This window comes from Phascolarctos cinereus, unplaced genomic scaffold (assembly GCF_003287225.1).
Source record: "Phascolarctos cinereus isolate Bilbo 61053 unplaced genomic scaffold, phaCin_HiC Scaffold_1;HRSCAF=81, whole genome shotgun sequence".
Classification (NCBI taxonomy): domain Eukaryota; kingdom Metazoa; phylum Chordata; class Mammalia; order Diprotodontia; family Phascolarctidae; genus Phascolarctos; species Phascolarctos cinereus.
The window spans coordinates 176,178,740-176,192,421 of record NW_027555514.1 but is presented as its reverse complement, the minus strand read 5'-3'; the positions used below and the strand labels follow the sequence as shown (position 1 = coordinate 176,192,421).

At 37.1% G+C, this 13,682-nt stretch overlaps 1 protein-coding gene across 2 annotated transcripts in view; it reads left to right on the top strand.

Moving 5' to 3' along the window:
• PYROXD1 (pyridine nucleotide-disulphide oxidoreductase domain 1) overlaps positions 1-13,682 on the top strand; it is a 38,680-nt gene that overhangs the window by 20,484 nt on the left and 4,514 nt on the right. For both annotated transcript variants that reach the window (XM_020994296.2, XM_020994294.2), the window contains 4 exons: positions 5,969-6,098; positions 6,790-6,902; positions 7,976-8,098; positions 12,292-12,429. In XM_020994296.2, coding sequence (XP_020849955.1) covers positions 5,969-6,098; positions 6,790-6,902; positions 7,976-8,098; positions 12,292-12,429 — 504 coding nt within the window. The remainder of the gene's footprint in view (positions 1-5,968; positions 6,099-6,789; positions 6,903-7,975; positions 8,099-12,291; positions 12,430-13,682) is intronic.

Below are 13,682 nucleotides of genomic sequence, written 5' to 3'. Positions count from 1 at the left end.
AACATTTAATAATTTATTTAATGAAACTGAATTTTTTTAAACTTAACCATAACTCCCACCCCTACCCCCCCCAAAAAAAAATCCGCATTCATTAAGTGTCTGCTGGGTTTTATAGCACTGTGCTGAGAGCCAAGAGAGATATAAAGTTTTGCTTCAACACAGTTCCTGGCTTCAGAAAGCTCATAGTGTAGTAAGGAGACAAAACACAAACACATAGAGCTATAACATGTTATATTACATGTAATTCTGTAACATATGTGTAAAGTCTGAGCAGGAGGACTCTTACCATAGCTGGTGATGAGGAAAGGCTTCATGGAGGAGGCTGTATTTGAGTTGCACCCATCCAAAGGGGGGTGCAGAAGTGGAGAAGGGTGACTTAAGCAAGCAGATAAGAAGGACATGCTAGATATATGTAATCACGGGGACCAACGTCTGCAAGAGAGTGACCATGAGGCAGAGAGGGTCCAGTTGCAGTGGAGTGTTGAGTTCATTGAGGCAAATAACAGGAGTTAAGGCAGGATAGACAGGGTTGTGTGATAAGGTGGAAATCTCTGAACATCAGACTGAGGAGTTTGAACTTTCCCTGGTAAGCTACTGGGAAGGTTTCTAAAGCTTTTTAAGCAGAGGAGTGACATGGCTAGATCTAGGTATAAGAACCATAATCCTGATGGAATGAGAAGGATGGTTTGGAGCAGAAGGAGAATAGAGGCAATAAAAAAGGCTGTAAAGAAGCTGTTGTTTGTAATCCAGGCAGCAGTGATGAGAGCCTGTAAGGTAGTTGTTGTGTTTCTCCTTCATTCTCAGAGAGGACCATGACATCAAGGACATGACTTGCAATTGCCTTTGATTTGAGTAAGGGAGTGCTGTGGAAGGTCACCAGCCTCACTTTCTCCTCCAGAGCCATCCCTGTCCAGTGGGCAGACATTTATCAGGACAACTGGAGATGGCCCAGGATGCAGTTGAAGACCCTGGCCCTTTTAAGCTAAGGTCTTTTAGGTTCTCACTTTGAGTGAGGCAAAGCCTGTTCAGTGAATAGGCCTCTTTGACAAGTGAGTCTAGGGATGGCCCCTTTAATCAAAAACCACAACAAAAAAATCAAACTGGGAGAGGAAGACCCTCAGGGTTGCTGGCCAAAAGAGAAACAGTTACTATTTACATTCACTCTGAGCCAGGAGGGCCCAAAAAATAACATTTAAGTGGTACTTGGGCAGGGACCTATTGTTGTCCAGTCTTTGAGCTCTGGAGTGAATTAAGTTTAAGGCTTGGTCTTTGAGAAAGAAATCTAGCCAGTAAAACCCCAAGAGGAGAGAGAAAAAGGGAGAGGGGACGACAAGCTGAGTTACCCAACTGGAACGGACCAGCTGGGTCAGACAGCTCAGACTACTTACAGGTTGTGTTTGACCTTCATTCTCAAAGAGTTCCATGACATCAGGGAGATGATGACATGACTTACAATTGTCTTTGATTTTAGTGAGGGAGGGCTGTACCAGCTTTACTTTCTCCTTCAGAGCCATCTGGGTCCAGTGGGCAGATATTCATCAGGACAACTAGAGATAGCCCAACTGTAGGGTAGTGGTAATGGGGTAGAGAGCAGGGGGCAGGAGAGGATCCTGCTTTGCTACCCTGGGACCAGCCATATCACCTTCTGTGCTCTCCTAGTAAAGCACTACACCTTTGACAGAATGCAAGCTCCTTTAGGGCTAGGAACTTTGCATTTTTGTCTTTTATCCTTTGTGCCTGGGATATAGTAGGCATTTAATAAATGCTTATTGGTTAATTATATAAAAATTACCACAAAAGTGGTAACAGAAGTTATATGAGTGAATGAGATTGCCACTAGAGATATTGTAGAGAGAAGAAAAGAGGCCTAAAGATAGATCCTTGAAGAATCCCTATATTAAACGATTAGAAACATTAGCTTCACAGTCAAAAAGCCTGAGTTAGGTTAGATGATTTCCCCTCAGTTGTTAGTGTTCTCCTCTGTCCCATCCCCCTAACTTCAAATTACTTTGTATTTACTTATTTATGTACATGTTGTTTATGCTCAGTAGAACGGAATTTCTTTCAGCATAGAAACTTACTTTCATTTTTGTTTCTGTGAGACACAAATTGAGCAGACATGTATGGGTTGCTTCAGATTGAAGATCTCATTACATCATCTTTCCCTTCCTTCAGACTTCCTTATTACTGTCCATGGCACTATAATCTCTTCAGACATTCAAGCTCACAACTTTGGTGTCATGGACTCAAAGAATCCATATTCCATGTCACTTTGAAAGGAAGTTTCCAGCCCTTGGCCCTTTGTTGTTTACCATTTTTATTAATAATAACAACTGACATTTATGTAGCACTTAAAAATTTGCAAAAATATCTTATATATAGCCCACCTCTTGACCCCATATATACAATTAGTTTCCAAATCATTTCATTTCTTACTGAGATAGCTAGGTGGTACAGTAGATTGGGCTGGAGTTAGAAAGTCCTGGGTTCAAATCCAGTCTCAGACACTTAGTAACTATGTAGGTTTAGGACAAGTCACTTCACCTCTGTTTGCCTCAGTTTCTTCAACTATAAAATGGGAATCATAATAGCAGCTACCTCCCAAGGTAGTTGTATCAAATGAGATAGTATTTGTAAAGCTCTTTAGCATAGTGCTTGGTACATAGTAAGCATTATATAAATGTTAGGTGTTATTATTACTATTATTATTATTATCCCACTTCTCTTGTATCTGTCCCTTTCCCTTTACTGCCCCAGTTCAGATTCTTATCATCTTTCCCCAGGTCTGTTACAGTAGCCTCCTATTCAGTTACCCATTTGTAAATTATAAGTAAGTATACATTCACATATTTGTGAATTGTAAAATTGTGTGTATTCAAAAATGTTTGGAAACTGCTAGTCTCAAGAGTACAGTGGGATGCATTCTCATTCATACATTGGTCGAATGGCAGACCCAAAGAGTGCATATTCCATGTCACTTTAGAAGGAAGTTTCCAGCCCTTGGCCCTTTATATTGTTTAGCATTTTATGAATAATAACAATAAACACATTTATATAGCACTTTAAAATTTGCAAAAATATTTTATATGCATCCCATGTGATCTATAGAAGTCCTATGTAGACTTATTACCAGCATTATTACTATAAGCGTTATTATCCCCATTTTACAGACAAAGAAACTGAGGCTTAATTTACTTGGGGAAAGCCCTAGATTGCATGCTTATCCAGAGCTGTTAGGGATAGCTAACATTGAGTAACAGAGTCAGGATCCAAAAAAATCTTGACTAGAACAAACATTGAGCCAAAGCTAATTAGATACCTTAATTGGAATAGTTGTTAAGTCCTACACTTGTAGGTTGGATCAAGATGGCAAAGGTATGCCTGAAAAGCAGTGCAGAATAAGACAATCGTATAGTATGGTAGCCAAAAAAAAACCTAATAAAATCCTAGGCTTCATTTAAAATGACGTGATGTCCATGCCTAGGAAGATACCATATCTGCTGTACACTATCCTGGGCAGATCACAATTAAGAATATTGTGTTTAGTTCAGGGTACCATATTTTAAAGGGCAGGTAGGTAGCAGAGTGGATAGAATGTGACCCTGGAGTCAGAAGGACCTAAGTTCAAATCCACCCTTAGACACTAGCTGTGTGACCCTGGGCAAGTCACTTAACCCTGTTTGCTTCAGTTCTTCATCTGTAAAATAAGCTGGAGAAGGAAATGGCAAACCTTTCCAGTATCTTTGCCAAGAAAACCCCAAATAGGGTCACAGAAAGTTGGACACGACTGAAATGACTCAACAGCAACCGAATTTTAAGAAGAACATTATTAAGCTGAAGAGCATGCAAAGAAAGTGTGAGGATTAGTCATTGTGTTGGGAGGGAGAGATGTGAAGGGTTATAAGATTGTATTTGGAGGATGCAATTGCAAAATTCTTTATTTTAAAAGTTCTACAATTCCCTAAGACTACCAAAAATAAGTATAAAACTATTTTCATTAACTGTTTCTTTTAATTTCTCAGAGGCCATTTTAAGTGTACATTATAGACATAGAACTGTGGGATAGTACAGTTAAAAATTATATCCTCTAACTAACCCTCATTGTAAAAATGGGGAAAGTCCATCCCTGTGAGTTTAAAGTGAATTGCCTAAGGTCATACAGTAAATTGTTGAAGGGTTCAAACTAGAACCCAAGTAAAGCCAGTGGACTTGCCCAGGATCACACAGACAGGATGTGTCAAAGGCTGGACTTGAATTCTGATCTTCTTGGCTTGAAGGCCACTATTCACTGTGGTATGCTGCTTTATAGTCTTATCTTTTTCTGAGGTCTTAAGTGTCATGTTGATATTTGATGATACTCGAACCTTTATTTCTAGGCCTAATCTCACCTTAATGCTAGTCCCCTGTTATCAGTTCCCTGATGGGCATCTCCTCTTGGACTATGTATAAGCATCAACATGTCTGAAAGCAGAACTCATCTATTACCATAAATTTGCTCCTTAATACCTGCCAGTTTAGGGCAAGCAATAACAATAATAACAGTGATTTTAAGTTTTCAGATTACATTTTATCCTCACGAACAATCCTGGGAGATAGGTGCTGTTATTATTTCCGTTTTACAGATGAGGAAGCTGAGATAGAGGTTAAGTGGCTTGCCCAGGGTCACGCAATAAAGTGTTCTAGGTTGAATTCAGACTCAGATCTCCTTAATTCCTGTGCTCTCTCCACTCTACCACCTAGCTGCCTTTAGGGTACCACCAGCCTCAGTCACCTAGATTCATAACTTTTGTTTCTCTATTGCTCTTTATATCCAATCACTTGTCCACTTGTCGTCTATCTCCATAACATCTCTCTAATTCATCTTCTCTCCTCTCCACTTTATTGTTGTTCAGTCACTTCAGTTGTGTCTGACTGTTTGTGAGCCCATTTGGGGTTTTCTTTGCAAAGACACTGGAGTGGTTTGCCATTTCCTCCTCCAGCTTATTTCACAGATGAGATAACAGAGAGTTAAGTGACTTACCCAGGGTCGCACAGTAAATGTGAGGCCAGATTTGAACCCATATCTTCCTGACTCCAGGCCCAGCGTTCTATCACCTGTGCCAAATGCCTATTCATTCTGCCACCACCCTGGATCACCCTCTTTCTTATGGAATACTATAGTGGCTTCCTAATTGTTTTCTTTGCTTCCATTCTTTCTTCTCTCCAGTCTGCCTTCCACAGAGCTACCAGAAGTAATCATCCAAACATATCTAACCATCTAACTCCTTAGATCAAAAGCTTTCAATCATTTCCCATTACTTCTAGAATAAAATAGGAACTCCTTAGGTTTTCATTTATGTACTTCCACAGTCTGTCTCCAACTTTCCAACCTTACTTAATGCTTCTCTCTTTTTCAGTATTTGGTGTAATAGGTGCTTAAAAAATGTTCTTTGTTTGATTCACAAACTCTACATTCCACCCAAATTGGACTCCTCTCTGTGACCTGAACTCAGCATTCTATTTTTCATCTTTCTGCATTCACAAAAATTGTTCTTCCCCACTTTCCTGTCCATGGCTGGAATGCTTCATGTCTGCCTCAGAGTTCAAGGCTTACCACTGCAACACTTCCTCTGCTAAACTTTCATTGAGCTCTCAGTTTTTACTGCTGTCTCCCTCTTCTAGTTTCCTTGTCCTAAACTTATTTGTGTGCTTGCCCTTGCTCTGTCCCCTCCCCCCAGTAGAATGTAAGCACCTTGAAGGCAATTACTGTTTCATTTTTGGTTTTGTATGTGAAGTCATTTAAGAATTTTTTTTTTATTGAATCATCGTTTAGATTGAAGGGATTTGCTTTTCTGCATGTTGGGCTTACTATAAATATACTATAAATTCATATAAGTTAAATATTAAAAGCTTTATAAATACAAATAAATTGTTATTCCTAATGTTATGTTTTATGGTAACTAGCAAGTTTCTTTTTTTTTGTTTTTAGTTTTCCCACAAAGTTCACATTGAAACCATGTGTGAAGTTAAAAACATATATCACCAGGAAGAATTTAAGCAACTGAAGAAAACATCCTTGACTTTTCCTAGAGATTGTCACAATACGTCAGCGGATAAAGGTAAATATTGAAAGAATAGTTTACAACTATTTATGATCTATTTTACTTTTTTTATAATTTCTTTTAAGCATTTGAAACCATTGAAAACACACATATATATATGAAGGCATTATATAAATATAGATAAATTGAATTATTGTAATTAATTACATTTTTCAAAGTTTGTAAATCATTTCTTCAGCCACTATTCCAATCATTACCCTCAGCCAGTGCTAGGCTTACATAAATTCATTTTGCTCTGAAAGATTTTTTTCCTTTATAGGACAAAGAGTGATTCAAAGAACTTGAATGGGTTGTTGAAGGAAGAGCAGGTTGTGAAATGGGTAGTTTAGTCTCACTGAAGTATGCGTAAAACTCATCAAACTTATAGTTGTTTGAAAATACCATAATTTTTTGGGTTTTTTTTTTATTAATAGAAGTAGATATATATTGTATGCTTACTTCTCTTATGGGAAGTTTTTGAAACTAGATTAGTGAGATTTGTGAATTAGGTGAAGAATTATGCCTAATTTATTTCTTAAAAGAACAAGAATTATTAGCATTTTAAAGTTTATCTGCCTTATAACTAATGATTGCAATTTTGTTTTGATGTCTGTCTTTATATTCATATGGTGCTGGGCCCATTTAGTGCTAAGTAAATACTTATTGACCTGTTGATACTTTCTGAGTCTGAGGTCTTCACTGTTTTTAGATATGTGGCCTGTATATGTAGAATTGACCAATGAGAAGATATATGGCTGTGATTTTATTGTCAGTGCAACTGGGGTCATGCCAAATGTTAAGCCTTTCCTCGATGGCAACAATGTAAGAAAACACTTTGTATTTATCTGAAAATGTCATTTGTTGGGATAAAGTAGAATGTTAGTAATCTTTATGCAGAAGTCTAATTCAAAAAACATGCAGAATTTGTCCTAAAATTGGGGTTTGAAATTTTATTAAGCACCCAGTGTAGTAGTTTTCAGTTTGGCTCTATTTATATCTTGATTTGTAGTAGTGTCAGTTCCTTGATTATCATAAATATTTATCAATTCCATGAATACACTTACTTCAGCTTGATATTTAAAATTAGGTTGTTGACATGAGCCTAAACCAACTGATGAATTTTGAAGGTTGGCTGTGCAGTAGTAAATGGGCCTGTCTTTTAGTTGATAAACACTTAAATTTTATGAATCTATAAGAAGTACACAAGTTCATTTTTTTAAAAATATTTTGTTTTTTCCAGTTATATGAAAAAGCAATTTTTAACATTTTTTTTTTAAATTTTGAGTTCCAAATTCTGTCTCTGCCTTCCCTCCCTCTACATTGAGAACACAAGCAATTTGATATAGGTTATACATGTGCAGTCATAAAAACTTTATTTCCATATCAGTCTTGTTGTAAAAAGAAAACACTAACCAAAAAAGTTAGCAAAAAAATAAAGTAAAATTAATAGTTCGATCTGCATTCAGACTCCATCAGTTCTTTCTCTGGAGGTAGATAGTATTTTTCATAAGTCCTTCAGAATTGCCTTGGCTCTTTGTATTGCTGTGAATAACTAAGTCATTCATTGTACCAACTAAGTTGGTCATTGTACAATATTGCTGTTACACAGGTGCATTTTTCAATTCAGATTGATTGATGAAACCCCAAAGGAAGAAATTGGGATAGCTGGACGCTGGTCTGAAAGAGTTTTAAATAGTTCTTTGAAGATTTTCTTTCTTCAAGTGGTTGGTTGGTTGGTTGGTTTAGGTTTGTGCACTGAGCCCTTTTCCTGCTTTCTTTTATTCATTAAATTTAGTCTACCAATGAGTAAAATTGGGCTTTTTCCAGTTTAACATGGAAAAGGCTTTGTTTTGCTATCTTTTTTATTTTTGTTATTTATTTGCACATATTCTTAGTTTATGCTAGGTGAAGATGGTGGCCTGAAAGTAGATGACCATATGCGTACATCAGTTCCCAGTATATATGCTGCAGGTGATATCTGTACTGCATCATGGCAACCTAGTCCAGTCTGGCAACAGGTAAGCCAGGCTATCTATGTTATACTTTTATGTAATGTAACCTATTGTTCCCACGTAATCAATTTTTCTACAAGTGATTAAGCAGAAGGCACCACATAGGATGATGTAACATTGAAAAACTTACGGAACAATAAGTAGAAATTAGCCTAAATCCTAGTAAGTAAGCATAATATTGGCACAGGCCACTTTGTCTTTTTTCAGATTTTTTTTTAAATATTGTGGTGGTTTTCCTTGTATTTGTTATTACTTAAAAGTTTGAGAGTAAAATATTGTTTCGTTTCTGTAGCATGGCATAGTGGAATAAGAACTGGCCTTGGAGCCAGGAAAGCTTGAGTTCAAGCCCTGCCTCAGAGCTTCATTGAGGGCTTTTCTCACCAGGAGTTCCTCACACCATTGTGATTACAAGTCCAGACCAAAACACGTTTTAACCTCTTTCAAAAGTGGAGATTAAGTATTTTGTTCCCTGGATAACTTTTATTCTGTTCCATATTTCACTTATTGCCATTTTAAAGAATTCATTTGCATTACTTGTTTCTCAGTGATTTGCTGCCAGACTCATTGCAGGCCAGGGGATTCCTGAAATGCTTTCAGGGGGTCCAGGAGGTCAAAACTATTTTAGTAATAATACTAAGATGTTAAATTTAGATAGAGACTATCACCCACATAAACAATAGCTCTTTAGGGAGTCTTCAGCGATTTTTAAGAATGTAAAGTCAGGGCATCTAGGAGAGGCAGTGGATAGAGCTCTGGCCTTGGAGTCAGGAGGAACTGAGTTCAAATCTGGCCTCAGACACTTGACACTTAGTAGTTGTGTGACCCTGGGCAAATCACTTAACCCCAATTGCCTCACCAAAAAGCAAAAAGAAAATGTATGTAAAGGGTCCCTGAGACCAAATAAACTTGAAACCTACTAATCTAAACCAGCTTAAACCTGAAAACAAGAATCCTTTCTACAAATTTCCAACAAGATGTCATGCAACCTTTTACTTGAAGGTCCCTATAGGCTGGGAATAATGACTCCTAAAAGAGTCCATTACACTTTTATACTCCTCATTGTTAGGAAATTTTTACTTTTTAGCAAGCTGAAATCTATATCTCTGCAGTTTCTACCTGTTGTTCCTACTCCTACCTGTTATGGCCGAGGAAAAACAAGTCTAATCCCTCTTCTATATGATAGCCCCTCACATACTTAAAATAGCTATAATTGCTTCCTTGCCTAAACATTTTTATTTTCTTCAGCTGAGTTTCAATATAAATTTATACTCATATAAAAATTGATAATTTAACAAAGAGAAGAGCAAAGTTTGGGGTAGTGTGAATGTCTAGTGAAGGGATTCTAAGATATAGTTGACATTTTTATGGCGTGTCAAGATGGTAGAAAATTCTACAACAGGGAAAAGGACTAAAAGTTTTGCCAAGGAAAAGTTAATTCCAAAATTTCTGTGGAGCTGACCGTCCCGATAATCCTTTCTGAAATAAACATTTTCAACAGATTTTTACTAGGGAGGTTTTTTTGTTTGTTTGTTTGTTTGTTTTGTTTTTTTACTAGAGAATACACCATTTGGTTTTATAACCAGGGAAAAAATACTGAGAATAACTTTGTTGGAACATTTTCCTTAAAGTGAATGTTACTCATACTAGTTAAGCAAAATTATAAAATTTAATATATAGCACTCTACAATTAAAATAATTTCAGTCATCCTTGCTACAACTCTGTGAGGAAGGTAACGTAAGTATCACTATCCCTATTTTATAAATAAGGAAACTGAGGCTCAGAGATTCAGTGACGTGTCCATGATAAGAAAGGTTTGTCTGTCTCTGTCTCTTTTCTCCCTCTGTTTCTCTCTGACACTCTCTCTCTCTCTCTCTCTCTCTCTCTCTCTCTCTCTCTCTCTCTCTCTCTCTGTCTCTCTCTCTCTCTGTCTCTCTCTCTCTCTCTCACACACACACACACACACTCTCTCTCTCTCTCTCTCTCTCTCTCTCTCTCTCACACATACATACACACACACACACACACATATAAAAGATAAAGCTTCTACTTCTACAGATTTAGTAAAGTAAGGTTGATAATCATATCAGCATATCTGATAATCCTCAGTTTAGGAAAGAATTATTTTTCAAAAGGTGTTTTCCCCCTCAGAAAATGGGGGTGCATTTTTAAAAAAGATTTGTTGTAACAAAGAAAACAGACCAAAATATTTGATGCACTCAGTGCATCTCAATGTATGTACATTCTGAGTTATTAATTCCCAGCTTCTCTTCATTAGTTCGTCTAGATCATCCTGTGTTTATCAGAATTCTTGAAATTTGTCATTTCTAACTGCACAATAACATTCCATTACATTTATAAACCAATTTCTTTTGTCATGCTAGGATTGCATGTTTTTCAATAGAAAAAATATTATAAATTTGAATTAGGTTCTCAGGTCAGTTTCATAAATATGTATTTAATAGCCCTTGGTGTGCCAGAACCGATTCCTTTAATGCTTCAAGAATCTGTGATTTCTTTGATATGTGTTCACTTCATAGACACAAATCTCAACCCTTCTGTGCTTTAATAATCTTTCTTGAGAGTTGTAATGGCCAAAAAATGTACCACCCTTAGGCTAACCTGTTATTGACCCTTCTCCCCATTTCCTTAGATGACACTTCATCATTAGGTGTACCTTTGAAACTTTTACAGCATCACCAGAAGACCTTCCAGAACTTATGGCATAAGCTGTGAGAACCCAGGGTCACTTTTATACTACAGTGAGGCATTGAAGTAGGACTTAAGAGTAGTTATCTTACCAATACTAAAGCTAACCATTGTGTGTAACATTTTTATGAGATTGTTAATAAGAATTATAATTTAGAACTCTAGGAACCTATTTCCCTTTGCTTCATTGGGAACTCCCCAGGTCCAGGCAATGATGGCTCTAAAGACCTTCCACAGAGGCGTGTATAGTATACGGCTTCTTACCAATATCATGTCAGGAATGCAGCGAGGTTGGCTCCTTAGTGATCTTTTTTTTTCCCTTTTGTCAGCTTTAGAGATCATCTAGTTCACTTCCTACTGCTACCACCTGTTGTTTCCAAGAGGAGTTTCTTTACTTCCTTGGCCCTCTTGGAGCAGAACACAATCACACTTTTTCTCTTTACACTCCTGTCTCTGAAACACACAGCCCTTTCAAGGTGTTAGAATATTTACTACTGTAATAAAGAATGAAAAAATTACCTCGTGTGTTAAGTTTTTTCCACTTAGACTTTATCAAAGAATATTAGTTTCTTTTATTCAAAGGACTGAAGATTAATCTGTATTTTTAAAAAACCCTCAGACTCAGGCTAAGTCAATTTTTTTACAGGCATTTGGGTTAGGGACTCAGAAATGTCATTGAGACAAGAATGGTAATAGTGGTTTATTTTCAACCTTTGTCCTCACCAGGCTGATCTTGGTCTTGACCCTACTTGGACCTGGTGAGGAGGGAAATATTAAGTAGCAGCAATGGGGAAAAAAGTTCTTCAGCCAACATTATTTAAAGCATGTATACAAGCCAGGTTATGTTAAGTATATTCTTAGTATCATGTCAAGTATAAATTTTGCCCTTTTTTTCCCAGAGGATGGTGAGAGGGGTGTCAGGGTCTGGATCTGTGCTTTTTCTTTGGTGTAGGGAACCCCTGGTATGGAATTTCTTCTTCTGATGAAGATCAGCACCAATGAAACTTATAGAGTTAACTGTGAGCACCGAGAGGTTAAGAGATTTGTCCATGGTCACACAGCTAGTATCAGAAACAGGATCTGAAACCCAGTGCTTCCTGGGTTCAAAGCTAGCTCTTTGTCCACTACACCCTACTTCTTCTTATAACAAAATCAGTGTATTTCAATATTTAATTTTCTTAAATTCAAAGATTCTTTCCAATGCAGCAAACTTTGAACTGAGGTACCATTTATCAAAATCATTTTGTTTGTTTTCTAATTTGTCAAAGCAATTGCAATTCAATTTTGTCAATTTCATTTCGTGAGAACTATGGTTCTATGTTTAGTTCCTTAAAGGGAATTTTATATAAGGGTGTGTGTGTGTGTGTGTGTGTGTGTGTGTGTGTGTGTGTGTGTGTGTGTGTATGGATAATGTAAACCGGTAATGTGGTAAGCACTATCATAAACTGTACTATATGCAAAATTTTTAAAAATATAATTCTACCACTTTCAGATGAGACTGTGGACTCAGGCTAGACAGATGGGAAACTATGCCGCAAAATGCATGGCTGCAGATACTCTGGGAGACTCTATTGACATGGATTTCAGTTTTGAACTTTTTGCTCATGTAACAAAATTTTTTAACTATAAGGTAAAAGATCTTGTACTATAATCAGTTGTCAAATACGGCATATTTCTTGCACACAAAATGTTGATATCTGACTTTTCACTCATTTAAATAATATTTGTCTACTTCTAAATTTAAACTAAAATTAACCTCAAACTCTTAAGTTGGAAGAGACTTCAGAATTCACCTATACACCAACCTCTCCCTGAACACAGTAATTCTTTGTATAGCATTCCTGAGGAGTGGTATCTCCCCTCTTCTTGTAGACTTACTATGATTGGGAACTTAGTTTCAAAACCACCCCATTTCATTTTTGGAAGGCTCTAATCTAAGACTACTACCTGTTTTTCCTAAGTCTGTTTCTCTGGGTTCAAAGAGAATACATTTAACCTAATCTATACAATAGCCCTTCAAATACTTGAAAGACCATTATCACGTCCCTCTTAAATCTCTTCTACTCTAGGTCAAATAACTACATTTCCTTCAACCGAATCTCCCTCTGGCATTGTCACTAGTCCTTTACCATACTGCTTGCCCAGGTCTAATAGTGTTTCAGTTTGTTATGTCTTTCCTAAACTGTGGTGCCCAGAATTAAAGAGTATTACATATGTGCTTTAAGCAGGGCTATATCACCTCTTGTTCAAGATGCTGTGCGTCTGTTGATAGTAGCCCAAGCTCATGTTAAGTTTTTGCTTCAAAATTCATTTTACTAATGCTTTTTTTTGTCTTTTCATAAGGCATTTTTGGATATACTACTTCCCTGATCCCCTTCCTTTCTCAGAATTGAAACCTCCTTTGTGACAAACTGTTGTCTTTAAATAACACACTGTGGAATTCCTTGGCCTGTGGTTTTAAGATTCACCCGTCTCGGGGCAGCTAGGTGGCGCAGTGGGTAGGGCACCGGCCCTGAAGTCAGGAGGACCTGAGTTCAAATCCGACCTCAGACCAAATACTTGACACTTGCTAGCTGTGTGACCCTGGGCAAGTCACTTAACCTCAATTGCCTAAAAAGAAGAAAAAAACCCTAAAAACAAAAAAAGATTCACCCCTCTCCCTTTTTTAAAACTGTCAATTGTACAGTTTTACCTTTCCTGTCCTTTAGCACTTCTTTTATTCTTCATTTTTTGAAGATGGACAGATATATACCCTTTGCAGTAGAAAGAGACCCAGCTTTGAAGTCAAAGGACTGGATTTCAAATCCCACATCTAATGCTAAGGATTTTCAGTGAATTTCATACATTTTTTTCTAATTTTTGCTAATAATGTAGTTTTCTTCA